Source organism: Onychostruthus taczanowskii, unplaced genomic scaffold (assembly GCF_017590055.1).
Source record: "Onychostruthus taczanowskii isolate IOZ18803 unplaced genomic scaffold, ASM1759005v1 scaffold7, whole genome shotgun sequence".
Taxonomy (NCBI): Eukaryota; Metazoa; Chordata; class Aves; order Passeriformes; family Passeridae; genus Onychostruthus; species Onychostruthus taczanowskii.
Window position 1 is genome coordinate 15,705,181 of NW_024504786.1, and position 22,603 is coordinate 15,727,783.

The window sequence follows — 22,603 nt, forward strand, 5'->3', positions numbered from 1 at the left end:
GCAAAAGGAGCAGTGTTTTTTGTAAGAATATGAAAGGTGCGAATGAAACTGTATTCTCTGTAAGACAGTCAAAATTACTAAGATTCTGTGGTGGGTGTTTGTCCAAGGTGGGAACATAGCAAAAGTCAACTTGTTACAAAATATTTTAAAGGAAAACAGCAACTGCAAGACTTTTACAGTCTGTTCTCATTTTGTCATTTGAATTTATCTGTGTATTAAAATATTTTTTAATATACTTTTTTCCCCAGCTGCTAAGATGAAATAAAAGATAGACATATGATGGACATCAGAAGATAAAACACATAAAATACTCTCCTGCTATCACTGCTCTGTGTAAGCAGTTATGCAAGATCTGCACAGGCAAATACTTAAGCTTCCAAGAATTGTTGCATTTCTGAAGACATGTCTATGTGCAAGTTTCAGCATAGCCTAAATCAATTCAAGGATGCCCAATTCTAAATCTGTAACTTGCAGTCTGAACATTTTTTGTCCGAACACTGATGCCAGAAGCAGGAAATGCTCATGTTCAGACACCTAGTGCACTGAATTGTATATTTTTGTTATGTTATTTTAATTTTTAGTTGAAGATCTTTCTCTCATCTATACTTGAGAAGAAGTGGTTGTTCATTAGCTCTGGATAAACTGACTAATTAAGACTTTTCAGCTACAAATCACACGTTCTAATACATGTGCCTACTCTGAACACACAAGAAGCTGCCCCAAAGGCTGACATGTTATGGTCAGCAAAGAGTCAGTGTTGCTTCCTGTGAGATGGGGAAAGCCATTCAGCATTTTCATAATTCATGGAACACTAGAAAATGATATGTAGTTGGTTTTTTTTTTCTCCTTTTTTTTTTTTTCTTTTTAAATAAAAATTGCAAACGTAAAAATATTGCTCTGCAGAAAGGTAGGCCACGGTAGCAGTATTATTTGTGTCAGCAGACAATATATTCCTAGAAATGTTTTAAAAGCATTTCAGTTAGAACAGCAACAGTTAGTAATATACAAAATGTTTTGGACCAGACAATGTTTTGTAAGTCTCTGTGAATTTTGCCTCAGTACTCAACCTTGGAAAAAAGTCAAAATGGTTGCATTTCAGAGACACATACACAGTTACACTGTGGAAGCTGTACTTCTGGAATTTGTCACTTCATAGTCTGTTAAAGAACAAACCTGCTAATTCGCAAGTCACATTGTGAAATCCCTCTATTATCCATTGGAATAATATTTGCTTTTTTGCAGATTTTTCATGATTGTGAAAATATTGCAGGCCATGGGTAATGAGTATACATACAAAGAAGTGTGGCGTTCCAGTAACTAAGAGTATTTTGTGGGGTAACATTGACCAGAAAATCTACACATTTAATTGACACACCATAAAAGAATTTCCTTGAGGAATGTGAAAGCCACAGAGAACATTCTTATGTGAGGTGAGGACAAGCTCAGCCACTGACATCTTTCATTTATGGCTTGCTTTAAACAGGTACTTTCAGACTGCAAGATCATCAGCACGAAGGGCACATGATTCTCAGAGAGATAAAAGGAAAACAACAGCTAGTTGGCTAAAACATAAGTAAAACCATGGACAAATACCTCTTTTCTGGTTCCCACATTTTAAAGTAAGAGATTTCAAATTTGTTGTCATAAAGGACCTTGTTTTCAAAACTGTTTAACAACTTCAGTAAGAAAATATTTTTTAAGACTACATATTTTATATTTAATTGTGAATACTTAGGATTCCATATTAGTACACAACAATTTAAAAATCTACAGTAATTGCTAGAAGTCATCACACTTATCCCAGAACAAAGAAAAATTTTGCACTAAGCATGAAAGGAATCCTAGAATTTCCACAGAGCAGCATTCTCTTTAACAATACAGTGATAAACAGTGGCTATTTAATCTTACTTGGCCAGCTGCATTTGCTGTTATTAATTTATACCAAAAAACCCACTCCAAACCAACAAATAAATGCAAACCAAAATACCAATACCCCTATTGTCCAAATCTCCATACAAAACAAAATTCATACCCTTGTATGATAAGATACTAAGAAATACAAGATGCATTGCTTTCAAATATCCTGCAATTACACCTTTGAATGGGATTATTTTGGGATTATTATGACATACTTTTACATGCTATTAAGTCTTTGCTAACACCTTGGTAGACTTATCCTTTTTGTTTTAAAGACAAATTTGTTCCTACAGCTGAAGGATAAAAAATTCTTTTTCTCTCACAAGGCAACTAATTGCCTTTCTGGTCTTTCTGCTAATGATAGTTGTGGTGAATAAACTCAAATAACTCTTATTTATCCAATATTACACTGTTCATTGGATGCAGGGTACAGCCTAGTGGTCAGGACTCAAGATATATTCATAGCCTTATCAAGGTTAAGACTAAAATGGAATTGCAAAACAAATTGTAAAACCCACTAAATATATCATTATGAGATGTGGTTGTAGGCAGAGGGAGTTTCCTATTATTCTACTTTTACATTATTTTCATCTCTGAAAACAGGATTAACTTTTCCTGAAAGCAGGTAATGACAACATTTTTTAAGATATAAAATGTGATTATGAACACACTGGCAAAATGTGTGGCAGATTTTGGGCACATATTTTTTTCCCTAGTAAGAAATTAACATCCTTCCTTTCCAGGGAAAGGAAGGGAAGAAAAATAAAAATGACAGCATGTACTGCAGAAATACAAGATCTCTGTTCTATTTATCTATTCTAAAAAATGTCAGTTCCTGTACATCTAAGGACCGGCAAAGAGAGATCATGATAGGTTTTGTCAGGTCACCAGATTTTTGGGATAGAACCACTAAAGCTACATGACTTGCTTCTATTTATCAATTAGACTTCTGTTATTACTTAAGCTCAAGAGTGAAGTTATTCTGGACTCCTTACATGGAAGGTCTTGCAGAACTATCCACATAATTTGTACCATTTCAGAGGTTTTCACATAGAAAGAAACAATTTAAATCCCACCTAGGTTTGTATCATTCTATTTCTGAACACCACCTGTTCAGAGGCTTTTATGAAATCAAATTACTGCTAAAAGGTTATGAAATGAGCAATAACAGGAGATTCCTAGCGAAACTCTCTGATCTACTGAGCTGAACTTTTGCTTTCAGAGCACTTTCCTGCGTTCTCTCTCACAGCTGCAGTCAAGCATATTGGGGCACACGTGATGCAAATGCACAGAGAAAGGAGTTTTATGTGTAGCTTTCAAATCCAGTTGTTCATGCTACAATGCTTTACTAGACTGGTAAGTCATTGGTTCTGTCCTCTATCACAGTATCCCAGAACCATTCAAAGATGCTGGTACTGATGTTGCCTTGTTATACTGCAAACACAAGGTAAAGTCATACACAGCATCAGATTCTTACTTCAGCTATGGTTTTGTCAAATTAGCATCACAATTTTTAAAAAGTGTGTATGACAAAGGTGCCACGATTGAGTAACTCCAAATCACAGTGTGATTACAGTAAGTATTCCAGGCACAGTAATTCATGCTCCTTTTTCAGTCTCTCTTTGGGATTCAGGAAGTACTATGACAAGGATCAAGCCACATATCATGGTATAATCCTGTCCCCAACAAAATTACTCATGTGAGTCAGCAGAGCCAGCAATTTCATCTCATCTGGAAAGTAATTTCCCTTATTGTGCCTTTTCTATTTCAGCAAAATTGATTTGGATTGTATTTTCAAATTAAAACTATCCTGCTGCTGTGACAAAATAACTTATTAGTATAAATTGATTTACTGGACACTTGCCCAAGTAAGTTTGCTTAAGGGTTTTAATCACTTGAACTTGGCAAGCTTTCCTAACTTGAATGAAAGGCCCATCAGTTTTATTTTCAGATAGATTCTGATGTACTTCCACTTCAGATGTACCTTTATCTTTTTCTGTCATTAATGAAATCAACAAACCCTCTAAATTACAGCCTCAATAAATCTGACCTTTCCATGCAACATCATGCACACCTCAGGTCCTGTGTTGTGGCACTGAGTAATAACACTGAGCAAAGGTCTGTCCCCTTTGCTGATCACAACTCTTTGTGCTTAACTAAGCAATTCATTCAAGAATGTTGTATTGTAATGCATGTTCAAGTGGTAGGAAATTTCTGTCATTTCTGTGCCAGTTTCTGAATGCTGTAGAATGAAAAATTTAAAAATTGTAAGTAGTCATGAAGCTTGTGGTGTCACATCTCAGAGATCTTACCACCATAATACAAAAAAAGACCTCTTTTGCAGACCAGGTCTTAATTCTATTTCTCCTCTCTCTTCTTTAAACAATTTGCCAAATGCAAGACATGCTGTAAGTACTACAGTTACTTTTTGAAAATACAGAGATTTACAATTTAAGATAGTAAACCTGTATATTTTGGAAAAATCTCAAAAGATAAATGTTTTATAAAAGGAATACTAAAGGCAGAGTGGGAAAGCCAGAAGGTATCAGTCAATGACCCCAAAACTTGCTTCATCTCCTCAAAAGTATTAAAATTTTATTGAGAAAAGTAACCTTCTTCTCTGAGATTTGTCTCTACAGTAATAATTTGCCATAATTTCCATGACACTTGTTCTAGCCTACTGCCTTAAATAAATTTTGCAGTTAAGAATTGGACAAGGCTCTCCTAACCTAATAGAGATATAGGCTGGTAATGCACTTACTAAAGTCTGTTACAAAACCAAGTCCATCTTTTTTGCTAACAAAAAGACAAGGGCACCTACAAGATGGGGCGAGAGACAAAAGCAGCAGAAATACCGAGAAGCAATCCACCAGCAGAATCAAAGTGTCAGACACTGATCAAACATATACAGGTGCTGTGCACTAGTCAGTCCAGAGAAAGCACTTATTGGGCCAAAGACTGTGGCTAAAAGGAGTTGGAAACTAGAACTAAAAATTCCTTCCTCTCTGTATTCACAGGAACAGAGCTTGGTACATTGCACATAAACTGCATGACATCACAAGTAAATTATCTCCATTCTTTTTTTCAGATAGGAACAATACGCAAAACCTTGATGTTTTGGTTAGCTCTGCATGAAAAGCAATTATAGGAGACAATTACTCATTGTGTAATAATTAGTACAATCATATTCCAACTCTAGACTTACGTGAAAAGACATCTTACAAGCAAAGAACTACCTAAGTAAGAAAGTTTCATGGGAATGTGACCTATGTAGAAACTTTATCTACAGGGCATCAAGGGTGAAGAGGGAAAAAGAAAGCATAAGAACATAATGTAAAAAAAGGCTTATGTTCTTGCAGTGATGTTGGTGTGACAAAATGAAGCAAAGAAATAAAATTATCAAAGTAGTACCTCTGATAAATCCCTGTCATAATATGTAGAAAATACACAAGAAAATAATGAAAAAAGATGTGAGAGAGATTTAAGCTGGTAGAGAAACAAAAGTGAAAATTTGAGACATTAAGCATCCAGTCAAATCCTGCTACAGGTTATGGACTCCGCTGCCATCCAGAACAGAGTCTGCATGCAAACATAACGTATCCTGGACTGCAAAATAAAGCAACTGAGGCACATACTTCCTTACTTTGGCCAACTCTGTTCTGGGAACAACTCCAGTAAAAAGATTGGTAATTCTCTAGGGAGTGGCAGCACTCTGTCACTGTAGCTTTTTGATTCAGTGCAAAACTCAGGGCCCTTGAACAGGAGAAATGATAAAGCTGCATGGAAAATTTCAGTTCTAGTTTGCAATACCCAAGAGGTTTAAGTTCTGAGTTTTTTGTTTTGTTGGTTTTTGTTTGTTTGTTTTTTCTCTAGAACAATCTGAAAGTCTTTTAAGTATGCCAAGTTGATGTATTCTTAAACAGTCCCTTTCTCTCGTAATGAAAGGACAGGCTTGATTAAGGTCTCTACCTCTTTATCCCATGGGAGTCTATGCAGAAGCTGTATCACTGAAAAGTGACCAAACCACACATTTTATTAGAATCATATTTTATGATTTGTTGAAAATAGATGAGTACGTGAAAACAGTAACAAAAACAAGGCAAAACTGTGTACCACCAAATATACCACTATCTTGCAACACTTCATTTGCAAACAGATCAGAACAAGCACTTAAATTCAAGCAGTGGCTCTATTACATTGAATTTAAAATGCAAATGAAAGAACGTCCCACCAAAACTTCTAAACCACCACATTTTAAAGTCATAATCAGTATTTACAACATAAGTTTTAAACAAAAAAAGATATTTTAAAAAATCCTAAGACTGTGTACATATAAGATTAAACTTTTACTCTTCTTTCCTTTCTTGGAATTTCTTGGCATTTCATTTCAAGCTTTTCCCGTAACTGTGACTATTAAAACATAATTTAAAACTCTGAAATTCTCAAAGTTCTATGGAAAACCTTAAATTTAAAATTAATTGTAATCTTTCAGAAATAGATTTAATTTTTGCCATAATGTAAATGAAAAACATAAGTTTGCTTGTAGGATACCACAAGCTGCAAGCTTCTTTTCATATTTATATTGCTACCAATTAGCAGGTTGTGGACTACAAACTAGGTAGACACATGTGAACTTTATAGATGTTTATAATTACATAGTGAACTATCACATTTTTATCAAATTAGTTAAATTAAAGCACAAGTCTGATAATCTCATAGGGTAAGGATATGATGACAACTCCTCCTAGTGGAAGCACATCTGACACAACAAAATTCAGATTTCCTAGGTACCATGCTAGGTTTTTTCTGGTACTAGCTAGCTCTGCACTTTTTCTACCCTTTACAGAATTAAACTAGTCCCATCCAACTTCTCAGTACAATAGAAAAACATCTATGGGCTTTTAAGGAAGGTGAAAATCACTTCACTTTAAAGCTTGCTGTTATACTGGTATAACATGGTTTCTACACATAGCTGAGAATCAGATTTCAAATTAATTTAAGGCAATCTTTTACTGTAGGACTATGTGTCACCACCATCTCTTAAAACTGTGGGTGAGACTGATGTGATGTAAAGTAACTTACATTTATCGTGAACAATGAGGCTCTGCTGATTTACCGCTGCTGGGAGCGCAGCTCGCCGTGGCTCCTTTTTGTTTCCTCTTTCACTCATACTTTGTTTCGACTGTGCCAGGAATGATTTCCATGTGAATGAGTTCCCTACACTTATCTGAATAGACTACTCTGTTCACCCAATTCCATCTCCAAGGCTCAGACTGTCACAGACATTACACATGCTGTTCAGCCAGAACCTAGAGGAGTGGTTTTACCAGAATAGCTCAGAGCAGACAGAGCTATTAGGAACATGCAGTATCACGTAATATGCTGAGCAGCTATCAGTACTCTAATTCATTTATTTTAGTCCCTGATTTGCTTCATGTTTCCTTGTTCAAATTGCTTTAAGTTCAATGTATTTTTGGTGAAATTTTGAGAAATTGTTGTAAAGGATGTAAGGATATTGGATTCTTTGAAAAAGAAACTATTAGCATAAATATTGTTGGCAGTCCAGGCACTGAAGGGATTCTTCTAACATGGATTTTTATGTCAATCCAACATTTAGCAAATCTCTTGCAGACTACAGAGAAACAAATACAAAACATTACTCAACTTGTATATGCTGTTCTGGCCAATGTTTGTGTAAAGATAAATAGTCTACAAAGTACCAATCACGAGGTAAATACATACTGACTCAGCAACTCAGCAACCACACAGCAGGTTTTCATGCCAGACATTAACAAAAAATGCCACAGACATCAAGCTACTTTATCTTTATGTTAGACTTCAAATCAGGTATTTTCAGTTGGTGGGATGTCAATATTATCACCAGTAGCTTACAAGAAACCACTAACAGTGGTTCGTCATTCTTTATGTAGAGCTTATGGAACGCATAGACTAAACACCCTTCATTTATTTTCCTTACATACAGGAGTGTAACTTTCTCCATTTCATAACATCAACATAGTCTTAATTATTAAGCCAACATTCTAAAACAGAAGCAGCAGTTTTTCACACAGTCGTATTCAATTGGGAACATCAGGTCACCCATGTCCTGGCTAGCAAAAGGACAAATGAGTTTAAAAGATGGTCTATGCAGATAAAACAACAAATAAAAACCTATTTAAAAGAAGACAGACACAATCAAGATCTCTGAAAATTCTTACAGGATGAATTACTAACAGCTGTGGTAGTAAATATCCCTGTATACTTACGTTTTTACAACACTTTTATAAGCAAAAGTTTGTCCCAGGAAGAGACTTTTGGTCCAATTCATGTAAATGTTCTTGCATTGCACACAGAATGCAGATATGGCACAAAGCTGCTCCACTAGTACAAATTAGTTCAAAGAATTTTTCAAGTGTCCTTTTGCTCTTGCAGATTTTAACAATAGTTGGCCCAGAGTATGGGCAGAATCCTAACTCGATCTCTACAGCCAGATTAGTCATTGTACATTCTCCTGCCATTGGTCTAAAGTTAAAATTAATCTATTGTGCACATTTTTTGATTCCCAGAAGTGGCAAATGTTTATGCTTAACACAGGTGATATGACAGCAATCAGGTGATCAAGTGTTAATGAACCCAGCATGTTACCAGAAAAGACTGGTAAATCTCCAAATATATTCAGTACAAGCAACTTGGCAGATCTTTTGAAGGTTACAGGTAATTGTAAGAGTATTTGTGATCAGATTCAAATGAATAAATAGAACTAAGATAACCAAACACTTGAACAGAAAAGGATGATCACTACTGTCTAGTAAATCTTTCCTCTTCCTGTGTGTCTGTGTGGTCTTTTGTAGCTAGAACGGAGTTCATCCTACCTGCACAAGCAGTGTGTTAGTTCAGTGCTGAAATTGAGCCAGTATTCACTGTTGAAAAGACTCCACAGCTGCTTCTCAGCTTGAACAGCCAGAGCCTATAATGCACCCAACAGTAACAGACTGTAAATACATATGCCATATAATCAGAAATCTGATTAAAGCTAGCATGCTAAGCTCTCTGTGGGGATAAGGGATTAAGAAAAAATGAGTTTACATCTGTGATTCTATGCTAAAATTTTACTGTGGACTGATCCAACTTCTAGTCCTGCTCCTTTTAATTTCTCAGCCATATCAACCCAGAAGTTCCTCACCTCCATTGCACCAAATCTACCATTTGTGTGGTCAGATGCTAAGCTGGATACATGAAATGGTCCTATTTTACTGAAAACACAAAATTGTGCTGCTGCACAGTGTATGTTTTTTTAAAAAAATGTGCAGATCCAGGACCACGGCCTGTCTCAAGTTCTGTAACAACTAGTTACTGCAATGGGTTTCTGAAATGTTTTATCATTTAATACTCTCCTCTTCTCCTCTACAGAATAGGAAGGAAAGAGTAAGACAGCCATATTTTTTTTAATAAGGCTGCTCAGAGACACAGAACCTCTGAAAAAAATCCACAATTTTTTTTAATATTCTTTTTATTTGCCTTCTGCTGTTTGAAATTTTATGGTTAACTCAGGTCTATCTTTCAAGAAATTCTACAAATAACACAGTTTCTTTTTTCTTTCTTTCTTTTTTTTTTTTTTTAAGGCTGAGATCTTCACATGACTAATTAACTCTAGGATTTGAGTGTTGTCTAATCTACCAAAACTGATTTGTGATAAGAATCAAACTGGAAGCAGAAATAACAACAACAACAAAACCAAAAAAAAAACAAAAAAAAAATCACAGGTGTGTTTGCTAAATCATGACCAACAGACAAATCTGCTCTCACGTTGAGCTTCATTCTGCACCCACATGGCAGTTTTTCCAGTGTAAGAAAAGGAAGGAGTATGGTGGCACTTCTCACATACCCTACTGCTAAATCAATCTTCCTGGCCTAAGACACTGGCAAATGTGGCTTGAGCAAGCCAAGCTGATTTTGCATTGAAATTGATTAGAACAAAGAGTTTATCTCAGTTTGGTTTCTCCTTTTCTGCAAGAGTTTAGTAGTCCTGAGCCTTTTTACTCTGCAAGCTGCCTTTGCTCTTGTGTACATATATATGTTCTTCCTGCTTGGCTGCTCTAAACTCCTGAACTGTGTAGTCAGCAACAGGATTTGTCTTCTCCTTCCTCTCTTTTCTTCTCACTCCTCCTCATCAGTATGGTACTCCAAGCCACAAAATCATGCCTGGTACATTTTTCTGTCTATTTATGCACTCATTTTTGTTGACTTTTATTTCTCAAAGTGATAAGAACTGTTTAGGGATTAGAAGCAGAACATAACATGCTATTTGTTGCCTCCAGATTCAAAAAGCTGCATGATAAGCAATAAAAAAAACCAACTTCAAAGTGAAAAAAAATTAGTTTTAAATTCAACACCCTCAGAAAGTAAAATTACTTGCTGATTTGTTTCTTTTTAATAAATCCATAATTAAAAAGGAAAAGTAGTGTATTTCCTGAAGATTATATAGAATATCATCTTAGAAATAGAAACCATAGAATCATTTGGTTGGAAAAGACCTTTAAAATAATTAAGATCAAATAAACAGGTTTATTAAAATAAACTATTGTATTCAACGAGAATGATTCTGTAAGGTATTGGGGGCAAAGCTGGAAAATATTAAGTTTTTAATATAAATTTTCATTTCAGATTGATGTTTTCTCTGTTTTCTAAGTGGAATGTCCTTGTATACATGGCAGCTAGGGCTAGAATTCACAATACAACATAAGTTGCACTGAGACAACTAGGAATAAAAAAATGGCTGAGTATCACTAAAATTTGGGATAAAAATTGCAATACGTGGGAAGCTGCTTTATGGAGAGCTCAGCCATAAAGGAAAAGATGGTCATAACCTCATTAACTTAGTAATCAATCTGTCTGTAAGAATCAGACACATCCTTTACTTACATGTGATTGTATATGCAAAAAGCAATGACTTGGTTTGTAGCACACCTTTGGACCCAAACAGCTAACAAGTTTAAATGTTAAAATACTTGGGTTCTAGTTGGAGAAAACACTAGTAGCAAGTCAGGAATTTCTTTGAATCATCTCAGCTTACATGCAAAAATGCTACTAGTCATGCTTTTTTAAATGCAGAGCAAGTCTCATAAAGAACAAGCTACTTCCTTTCCCTTTGAAGATATGGTATAGGCAGTGCCAGAAGTACTAGAGACAGATAAAAAGCATCACAGGTAGATAAAACAAAATGCTGAGCCAGTCTAAACTTGCACTGCCAATTCAAATTTGTTCTGAGTATTTTTGATTAATTTTGTGGTAGCAAGCCTAATTCCTTACCAAATCTGTCTACATACCAGTGTTATTGGTTTTCTGCAGATAGCACAAAGGATTTCTTTCCTGTCCCTTCCTGTTTCCCTCCTACTCTGTGATGCAGTGTTACTGCATTCAAGCCATGAAGCATCCTTAAATGGGGCTGGATTCTACTGATTTCTCAGTCATCACCACTGAGATTTCCTTACCTGCTGACTTCAGTTCTGCAGAACTCCTCACAACAAGCTCCTACTGACACTGTGCTGTGCACTGACCCTCTTCCTCAGAAGCGCTCCAGCCTTGCCTCACCATGTTCTGTAACAATCTGCTCCAAGAGCAGCACGAGTGCAGAGACAGGATGATCCATACTGCTGCAGGGTAGGACACCTTCCAGCAGAACTTTGGTTCTCAAGTGTAACTTAGAGGATCTCAGCTGAGGTTCAGAGCAAAGCTGTTTGCTTCAGCCAAGCCCTTAATTTGCAGCAATATGTGAACACCTGGTCAGTGACACAGGTGTATCTTAGTTTGAGTTAAAATCCTAATGCATTGCAGCTGGAGCACTGGGCTCCTACCTGTAGTATTACTTCGCCTTTGGTCGTGTTGGCTGTAATCCTGTAATTAGCAGATAAACTCATCACAAATTTTATAGTGTATCATGTGCAACCTGAAAGGAGAGCTTCAGTGCTTTTAAGAATTAGAGTTTAGCTTATTAGATGTTTCCTCTGCCTGAAGCTTTATGTATTCACATTAGAAGTGCAAAAGACAAAGATGGCTTAGTTACAACTCTCTTCACTAGTAACAGCAGCTCTTCCTTGATGTATTCCCCTTTATTTAATACCCCAGCTATTTCAAAGATATTCTTAGTGTTTACAACACAGAACTAAATCTGCATGCAAAAATAACACAGACTTGCACATCAGCAGTAGCATTCCACAAAATGGAACTAAACCAGAGCCAGCTCATCTCCTGTCCTGGAGGGCTTGCTCAATAGCAGGCTTTCCAAGCAAGCTTGCATTAGGCTTGCTGCAGCAAGAGAGTCTGATCTCTGCTGGAACAGGAGGGCAAGCAAGTTTCAAGACCAACAGCACAGTACTGTAAAACCTGCAGTCTATCAGCATATGTACCTATGTTAATTTTAAAAGTCACACTGATAAATCTAGAAATTTGATGAAGGAAGTGCACCAATCTGTAACACAGTAGTCATTGTACTAAAGTGTGCAGTTGAGAGAACTATGTGAAAGTCTCTCAATTAAGCTACAATATAAAGGAATATTTCCATATGATACTAAACATTATATGGAAATGTTCTGCTCTCAGTTCTAATGACATGACTGGGCATGGGTGGGTGTACAGAACTGGCACACAGAAACCAGTGGAACAACTGTTAAGAGCACTGCACCTATTGATGGTCCCCAAATTTCATGAGCAAAGTAATATGATTCATTTCCTAGACCACTTTTGCTAATTCTGATATTTTAAAATTTTATTGCAGTTTTTTTTTAAAGTTGTTCTCTCTCTTGGTAAAACTAAACAATTCTATTTTATCCTGCTCCTCAAGTTATCTTGTCCTTTAGCTTTTCACTTTTCCTCTTACAGTTTCATGGATTCCACTTCTAGAGAATCCTTCTAATTTTCAAAAAAGTAGGGAAAACTTGGTATTAATAAGAAAGACACAGACAGATAAACACGAGATGCAGTAAAGAGGAAGAAAAGCAGTGGCTAAAACCAGTCAGATGAAAAGACATCAAGAAAATTTTAAGTTGAAGTAAGTAGGGACAGTAAAGAGAATGGAGAACAGGAATCTAACACAGACCAAAATAAATAGCTGAAAGCCTGCAGTAAAACATGATTAGAGAAAAAAGCTGACACGTGAGAATGACTAAAATTTTCCTTGTTTGTTTTTTTTCCCCTTACTGTTACATAAGCAATAGTGCAGTTTCACTAGGGAAGAGTCTGTAAACATGTTAATAGCTCTAGGAGTAGATCAAGAGTTGCCTAGATAATAGGTTTCTATTTTCTAAGTACGTAATTTTTCTCTCCATTAATAAAAAAAAAATTCCATAGTCGAATTGCATCAGTCAGTGTGTTGTCTTCTGACTGAATTCCTGTAAAGTGATGCTGTCCTCAAGGCATTTTTTCTTAATAGCTTTATTTTGGCAAGTTTTAAGGGAAAATTAACAGCAGAGGTATGCAATTTGAAAAGAATTGTTAATATTCTGAGAAGTTGTGATGTAGGGTAAGAAAAAAGCACTAATATTGGAGAATTGTAATGAAAAAAAAATCCCAAATTATCTTATAGTAAGTAATAATTACCTTAACTTGGATATCAAGACAGACATATTTAATAATAATATTTTTCTTCTTAAATGGTATCTGCCTGCAGACAAAGTAAGTATTTTTTTTAAACCAAACTAATCAACAAACTCCCCATGCCCCAGTAAACCCAACCAAAACAATCCACAGTGCTTTTCAGTCTACTACAGCTTTTATGTCAGTGTTATGACAAGGTATCAGCTGGCCCTAATTTCAACTGTTTGAGACAAGGACAGTACAATAAGAGACAAACCAAACTGAGAAAAGTTGTATGGAGGAAGTGAAATAAAGTGACTCAAAATAGAGGTATTTTTTCTCTTTCTAAGATATAATATATTCATGATGGAGAGCTTCAGAAGCACAAGCATACAATATCCTGTAAATCTTAGTTACTCTTCAAAACCATCATTAGGCTTTATAGCTGAGAAAATAGTTATGCAGCAGGGAACTGCTACAGCAAGCTTAATGATGAGGGGATTAGAGTTGAAAGTGAGAGCGCTAGACATTCTTTTCTAGCACAATAATTCAAATCCCAAGTGAGAGAGTAGGATAAATGAGCCAGAGGGCCTCCATTCATTCTCCAGCAAACGACACATCACAAAAGATCCATACATTATGCCAGGAAAATACTCAGCAAGAATGAGAGGCCTTGGAAACAGAAATTCTTGACTTAGAGTCTGGTTGGAGGTCACTGCTCTAACACTGCACAGTTCACATATTTGCATTTGATATATTGACATGTAAAGGAATTTCTGAGTTGTTTATGTTCTTTTAATTCTGCAAATGATCCAAAGATTGAGACAAATATTAATCTTTTCAACTTCATAGGTTGGTGGAAGGGGACTAAAAGAAATGCTTCACATTTATTGAAGGAGCTACTAAAATTACACAAACTGTTTTGTAATTTCTGCGTAAAGGAAAACAGTCAGATTTAAAGTTTTCAGTTTTCATACCAGAGTTTCACTATCAATTAATAAGCCTACATCCAATTTGTTTGTTAAGATCCTGTTTAATGGTTTACTTAATTCCTGTTAGCTAATTAAACATGATGAACTGGTGTTTACTGATTTGCTAGCCCCCTGCTTGATTTCAAAACAAACCTATGCTACATTGATTTTTTTATTATTCCATGATGCTTAAATCAAATGAGATTAGACACAGTTAAGAAAGCAGCACTAATCTGAATAAATCCATCAAATAAAGTGACAGGCTTTCATTAAAAATATACAGAAAAGACTCCAACACTGACTAATTTTCCTTTTTTCAGAAACCCTTTTATGTGACAAAAAGAGTACATCTAATTATAATTCAAATCATATAATCCATTGCAAAGGATTACACAATCCTTGCACAGTTTGTAAGTGCCATTTACTGCAGGAACCAATAATGCACTGAGATGTGGAACTTCAGTGCAACAAATCAGATCTGAGTGTCCAAACACTGGCACTGGTGATTGCACTCAGCTGCTGGGACAAATAGAAAAAGTTATGGGCATGAAATTAATGCTGTTTTCAAGAATTTAGATTAGCAGTTTGCTGTTTGAACTCAGTTTATTACTGCATGTGGCCAAAGGGGAAGACACAAATAAGTGTTTGCTCTTTTACAAACACCTGACTGAATGGACATGCACACAGCAGACACTAATGTGATCCACTGTTACAATGATTGTGAACTGCTGAGTGATTCTCCTGGACTCCAATCAGACAAATACTGTCTGAGAGTATTCTTTAGCAGCCAGATACATGTATCTTTCTCTAGCTGGTTGGTGAACTACACCCAACTCTAGAAATACAGTGTGGTAATTCAGCAGTGGGACTCTAAGGTATGACATGCTTCATCTTTTGAAAGCAAAACCCACATAAAAGTATGTAATTCAGAGTATCTTATAATTTTGCCATCCAAGCATCATGACATCTCATTTCTTGAAATCAAATTTCTAACCTCATGAAGCACACCTGCCTTTATCTATAGTACTTGCACTTTGGTTCTTGTGTTGCAGCACACTGGCTGCAAGACTGAGGAATGAGCTTGGTGTGTAGAACACACATGGATCCTTAAAGCTTCAGCACAGACAAAAATATCACCCAAATAAGGCAATGGTTAAATTAATTGCACCATGAGGGTCTTGCTCATAAATGATGAAAGCATTTCAAAGTTCTTTGAAATGCTTTCATCATTTCCTCCTTTGCTGATAGCATGGCACATAGAAATAGAAACCAGTCTCTGACCCCTGCACATAGAACTAAAGCCAGCACAAGCAAGACAAGAACGTGACATAAATTGCATAAATTGCTGGTTTAGCTAAGTTTATTTGCACACTGAAAAATCTTTCTTTGATGGTGCCAGCTGCTGGTGAGAAGAATATGTTTGGTGTCATTATAAGAACATCTAGAAAGAAAGGTATTCTGATATTACAGTATCACAGAGGTAAATATGCAAACAAGAAAAGGCGGGGAGAGATCAAAACAACCATGTTCAGAAAAAGTGTAATATGTAAATGGCACTAATTTACCAGCATTTCGGCACCTCTTGTGTTGACTGGTGCACAGAGTTAAAATTCTGAGAAAAAAACCACTTTAACTTTACTAACTGTGAAGACACTCCTCAAGTACATAAACAAAGAATCCTTCTATTCTAAAGCACAAAACCTTTTAAAACCAAGAAATATGCCAAGGCACTAGAACCCAATCCATATAATTCAATAGCAAGGAACTTCTGTCTAAATATCTACAAAACCCTTGTGGTTTTTGATAGTTTGGTGAAAAAGTTACTTCTTAAATATCTCTTTAAATAATATATCCTTAAAGGTTCTTTGTTTTCAGTTATGTATTATATCCTAAAATTATTTTTTCACTTAGGTAATATTAAAATGAAACTCTCCTTTTACTAGGTATGATCCCTCACAAAGAAGTTGGTGCTTGTGCCATGACTGCAACATTTTTCCAAGAGCTGAAACAAGTACAGTCATGTGCACTGAGCTCTGAGCAGTGCTGCTGTGAAGGAGGAGAGCAGACATTACACTGCTGGGTATTACAGCTGCTGTTTTCCCCAGCCTTTTCTGCCATCCTCCAGAAGAAATGGATCACAGACATTTACATGCAAACTTGTCTATGTAGCATGTTTCAAATTTTTTCAATCCCTGTGATTGCATCTTTTTATTTGATAATTAAGCTGTCATAAACCTATCAATTACAAAGTAAAAATGTTTCTAATATATCCCTGTATTTTCCCTCAGGATTCTCCCTTATTTTTTCAAAGTCAACTGAAAAGATATGTGAAAATCAGATTAATTTTATCTTCCAAATAATTTAGATTGATAAATTCACAAAAAAATTAGAAAAAAATAAAGCCAATTCATAACTCTGAAAAAATAAAATTGCCCTGAAGATAATGCAACATGAGAAGAAAGTTCCCTTGTATTACTTAACTTGAAAATAATTGACACATACAGTTTTTATAAAAAATATAAACCACCTCAAATATTATAAATGTTTCTCTCTCAAAATATTACAATATTACAAAAAATATTTTAACCTAATTCTCTCTGGATTTGACAATACTCCTCACTATTATATATTCACAGTTACTTTAATTCAGAATTTAAAAATCACTACTAGCATACTGAGCAATAGCTGTCACAATTAAGGTCCAAAATTAAAATCTTTCCAGGTTTTAAACCTACAAAAAGTTGATTTGGAAACATCTGCTAACACACTTAATCATTTGTTACTAACCACCAAGCACTGTTTCAAATAGTAAGACTGTACAGGTTAATAAATAGACATACAACAGTTCTTACCATAGCAGGAGGCTATCATGGTCTACTGTGTGCTCTTAAAATGCAAAAGCTTCTTGACAAAGACACACCTTGAGAAGTTCCATGCCCAATCAGCAGTCAGACCTGCCCAGGAGACAGCAGCTGATGAATCACAGGGACGATAACTGAGCAGTTGGATGTTTTTCCCCCTAAATCAAGGAGAAGTTGAATACTGTGTTGAGTAAGCTTTTTCACACTTTAATTTTAATTATTATTTTTACTTTTCTACTAGGTGAAAAATGTGCCATCTATTTGCCAGTGAGCCATTATGAAACACAGAAGTTCCTACTTTCAGCTGAGAGTTTTGCAGACTACTTCTTTAAAAAATATTTATTATTAGAAAAATATTGTAAAAAAGTTTATTTATAAACTGGAAGAAAGAGAAAATCCAGACATCACCACCCCCCTGCCCCCAACAAAATGAATTCATTCATGTCAATGTAAAATTATGCACAAGCTCAAAAACACCCACCATCAGTCCACAGTTCAACAAACTAACAGGGAGAGGTAAACTTATCTATTTCAGGCATCACACTATATTTTATAATATATTATTATAGTAGTATTAGCATTAATTGTGATGATGATGATGATGATGATATGGAAGTTACTTAAAAGTTCCAGTTAGGATCACTCCCCACCCACCCAGGCTGTATATCTGCCCTGAAAACACTAGACTAACTGCGTCACGGTGCGGCTCTTTCTCCCAGGGCTGTTCCCTCCCGGAGTGCTGCTGCCGCCTGCATGAGGGATCAGTGACGGCCATAGGAGCTGTGCTCATGCAGACCCTGGAGGAGAGGGACCCACAGGTGTCTCTCACTCCATACTGCTCATTACACTGTGTCTTGTCTTCTTCTAAAAGTGCAACAAACAGCCCTTAAGGGAAGTGACTTTCTGTTTGACAGCAGACATGAGAAATAGAATTGTCTTAAGAAAATCCCGTAAGAGCTCAAAAAACCAAAATGTCAGATGCCCTTTCCCTGGACATGATCTGCCCAGTGTGCTGAGCTCTGATTTGGGACCTGTTCAATACTACACAACTCAGCATCTGGAAGGAAATAAAACTACCTATACTATTCTTTTTCTTTACAGTGTTAGCCACGACAAATGGTGTTTTAAGCAGTACTTTACAGTCTATCTTCTTTACTGGGACCTTAACAAACCCGTATCTAATGATGCAAATCAACAGGTCACTAATTTGCTTTTAGATATAACACAAAGGAAGAGACGTATCACATCAGAAGTGTTAAAATTCATGAGCTGAAAACCAATGATTCTGCCATTTATTTAAGTATATTAAAGTTAAACTGTATATGGCTTGTACTTGTAAATTCCCATGTCAGATGTATGTCACAAAAGATTTACCAACACAGAGATAGCAAAAAAAAGCTGAATTTTTGATTTTATGAAGAAAGAAATTAATACACCTGGGGAACTGATTTAATCATGTTCTATCGTGTTTTAGCTGCACACTCACTCTAAACCCATTCTACACTGCAGAAGTGAAGACCCTGAAAAACAATCTCTACCCACAGCCAGCCCCTTAACAAAGTTTTATTAGCACCATCACCACTACTCTCATTCTCCATAAGCCAGGTCTTTAGTTTCGCCTTTGCCCTTTCTTTTTTCTCACTTACACTCTCAGATTTTCTTAGGATTCTAAAGTAACTTCTCTGCCATACTCCATCATTCCATTTTAACCCAGTGTTAAAGTTACTTGTCAGCCTGTCTAGAGATAGAATTTCTCACACTTTCACCAAATGCTACTTCACTCTTTCTCATTCTTATTGGTAACATAAAACACACAACTATCTTGAGCAGATAACTGCTTTGCTGTCGAACTTGATGCAAATCTTTCAGTCAAAAAGCACAAGGCCTCTATGTACCAAATACCAATTACATAACAATTAATACTAAATACAAAAAGGGCCTATTTCCCTTCCGAACTACCTGCAAATACAATTAGTCCTTCAAGGTAAATTAAGAAGCCATATTCCCCTTTTTAGAAACACAAAGGAATATCTTGTCATCACAGTACTAACAAAAGCAAGTGATAATTTTGCAGCAATTACACAATTTACATCCTGCATCTGGGTATAAATGTCTACCCTAATGTCTGTAATTTTGGATGGGAGCTGTGATGGTATTTCTTTTGGCTCTTTCATACCATTTGCCTAGATTCCAAACCCTAGTGATTGTAAATACTCAGGTATTTACAAAATTAACTACAGTAATATATGGCAATAATAACAACAAACAAAAATAACATTATGTCTGTGGAGGGTGTGGCAAAAAATAAGGGGTCTTGTTAGCAGTGATTCCTATGACTTCCAGGCATCACTGACTGTGGAAGCTGCTTGTTTCACTTCACTGCAGGAATAACTGGTACCTATTACTAATTTGTATAAACCAAGATACACCTCTGTAAAAATATATCGCAATTCTGAACACAGGAAATTAATTTTGTGTGTTAAGTCGATGCTTACTGCCTGACAGCAATTTGGAAATGAAAGTAAACCCCCTACAAGAACAAAGGACATTCTTTTACTTCAATGCTAGAACTGAAGAAAATTCACTGCTGATTTAGAGTGGCAGAGCTAACGCTGCACATTCATCACAAAGAAGTCTTTTGTCTGCTCTGTCTGCACAGAAGACTCTTTGATGTGCAGCTTTTTGTTTCTTCATACTGTAACTTCTGCTGGGTGATAAGTTGCATTAACTTCCATGACTGGTTTTATGAGACAAAAATTGGAAGGAGAATATGGAGCAAAGACTATTCTAGGATTAGCTACAAAAATCACTTGCTAGTTCAGTGTGCTTGCACTATGGCTGTTAAAAGAGGGAAAAGTTGTGCCGATAGATTACAAAAGTGCAGAGTCTGAGCTCGGTGTTCTGCTTTTGGCCTTAGTGCAAGATTGCAACATGGCATTCACTTACACAATATCTAAATGACTTCCAAAACAAATTTACTGTGCTTACAGACACAAAGCTTTTTTTTTTTTACATTTGTCAGTCCTGAAGCACTGATCAAACTAATATTAGAGCATACCAGTATAAGATGCAGCTGCCTATTCACGTAGTCAAAGATTCTCAAGAACAAATTTTAATATACTTGGTGTATGAACTAACTTTCCTGTTTTCACTTTCCTTTCATACATCTATTATCTTCAACACATGGTAAATGAAGTCTTCCAGCTGTAATACAAATTAGCCAGACTTTAACTTGGCCAGTATGATGGTAAATCTGGGTCAAATAATGAGCATAGTCTATTGCAACTAGCAATAAATTTGGCAGATTGACAGTTCTGAAAATAGTAGTCTAGCTGCATTACATAGTCACACTCATTATACAATTTGATGGATGGAAAATAAGAAAAAGAAGATTGTAGTAGAACTCCAGATAGTTAAGTCAGAGCTGAGCTGGCTGTGCTATGGACTGGCAGACATATTTGACCAAGTCATTTAACCATGAGTCAGTCTACCTACAAGTAGAATTCTGCAATCAATCTTCTTTTATAAAACTATTTGATACCATAAAATTGAATTTTAAAAGGTTAGCAATTACTAAGAAAGTAATACCTAAAGTAGAGATTTCAAGTAACTGCTATTCTATTTCTCGTGACATCTTAGTTTTCCAACTGTGCACAAACTTCAAATTCCTTCTGCTTTTTCCCATGCTGTGAGCATTTACGTACTGGCACTTAGTATAGGCCCTCAGTTCTGCTGTTTTCACAGAGCAAGAGTGAGATCCTCCCCTATCTTAAGGACACCTCTTCACTGACCCTGCATCATCACTTCTCTTTAGATTACAATAACCCTTCCTCAGGATGTCTTCTTTCCTATCCCAGCCTCTTCTGGTTTACTGAAAGGACTTGGGCCCTTGTAACCTTCAGCCCCAGCCCCACAGCTTCACTGTCCCTCCTGATATGTCTTTGATGCCCATGCAGACTCAGAAAGGAGCAAAACTCTAACGACCAGACAAGCCTTGAAAGTCTCTCTGAAGTATCCTGGGTCCTGGCACTCAGCAAACATCCCAAAACATCCCATCAGTGTAGCAGATGAATGTTTCCAGTCCCTAGAGATGGGAATCTCCAGTGCCTATCAGCTGTCTTTTCTTGTTGATGTTTGGCTGAGGTTCATCTGGCTCTGATGCCTCCCCCAATGGCCCTTGCTCATCCTCATCTTTTCCCAGGGCACCACATTTGTTCTGTGGTTGCACTTCTGCAGGCAGAGAAGGAGCCTTCTCTTCTATTGCCAAAAGTAACAATGCTCTCCATCTCATTTCTGTTCATCTCTCCTTTTTTCCTGATGGTACAAAGCCTGCTGATCTCCTGACACAGCTCCTTTTTCTCAGTTAGCTCCCTAGCTCCTGTGCATCCCTGATCTATACTCTAGTAGCAATTATATCAGAAAAAAGCCCCTGAGTTTTTATCTTACTATAAAAATAATTTCAGATTTCTACCTGTGTACAAGAGAATGCTCATTTTCACAAGAAGTCACTCTGATCTTTCTGTAATTTGTGAAATGGGAAAAGATTTGTTTCCCTTTTGGTAGATAGAATGCAGGGGTACAAGAGGCCTAAGGCAGCAGTGATGTCCTTCTAGTGACATCTTTTTGCTCAAAGGAGACAGAGAATCCACAGGTGATTTCTCTTTTGTAGCACCATCAAGCACCTTTGTAGCAGAGGTGCTTTATGATCTTCCTTGTTCATTGTGTGTTAACCAAGAGCTGCTGAGCATCTTCTCTGCACAACTGTGCCTGTGCAGGGTCCGGTGCTCAGTCACACCACCTTCACATTGGAGGAAAAGAATAGCAGTGAGAAACGTGAAGAATGTGCTCAAACAGTTAAAAGGCTATGGATACTGATTGAATAGTTGTCAGTTCCATAGAAGTATTATGGAGCTAAAATCCTGCAGCTGGATATCACCCTACAAGAAAATGTGAATGGCTTGCCTTGCCATGCTTCAGGGCCAAGACAAACCCAGGGTTAGAATTTGGGAATTCTGCCGACGTGAAAAAAAACAGATCAAATTAACAACAGAAAACACTGCAAACATTGAAATTGTCTTGAAATAGACTCCCATTTCTCTGTAAGTCAGATGTACTCCACTTTCGGCCAGAGACACTAGCTGGGACTTCTCCAAAAGTCCTGTTGCAGTGCTCCAAGAGATGCCATATGACTGCTCAGGTTTGGCACCATCAGGGAGCACTCTTGAAGTAAATGGCTTTGCAGCACCTGATCTGTTAATAGAACTACACAGAATTAACATCATA

General features: G+C 36.5%; 1 protein-coding gene across 5 annotated transcripts in view; it reads right to left on the minus strand.

The window, feature by feature from the left end:
* The window catches only part of BCAR3 (BCAR3 adaptor protein, NSP family member), a 91,060-nt gene that overhangs the window by 65,344 nt on the left and 3,113 nt on the right, over positions 1-22,603 (minus strand). The window contains exon 2 of one of the 5 annotated variants that reach the window (XM_041421465.1): positions 17,380-17,478. Coding sequence is in view for 2 of the 5 variants with exons in the window: in XM_041421467.1 (XP_041277401.1) it covers positions 17,312-17,330 (19 nt within the window). In the remaining 3 variants the exon portion in view is untranslated. Of the gene's footprint in view, positions 1-17,311; positions 17,553-22,603 lie in introns of those variants that run through there. The other 4 variants (XM_041421463.1, XM_041421464.1, XM_041421467.1 and 1 more) reach the window with 4 other exon arrangements.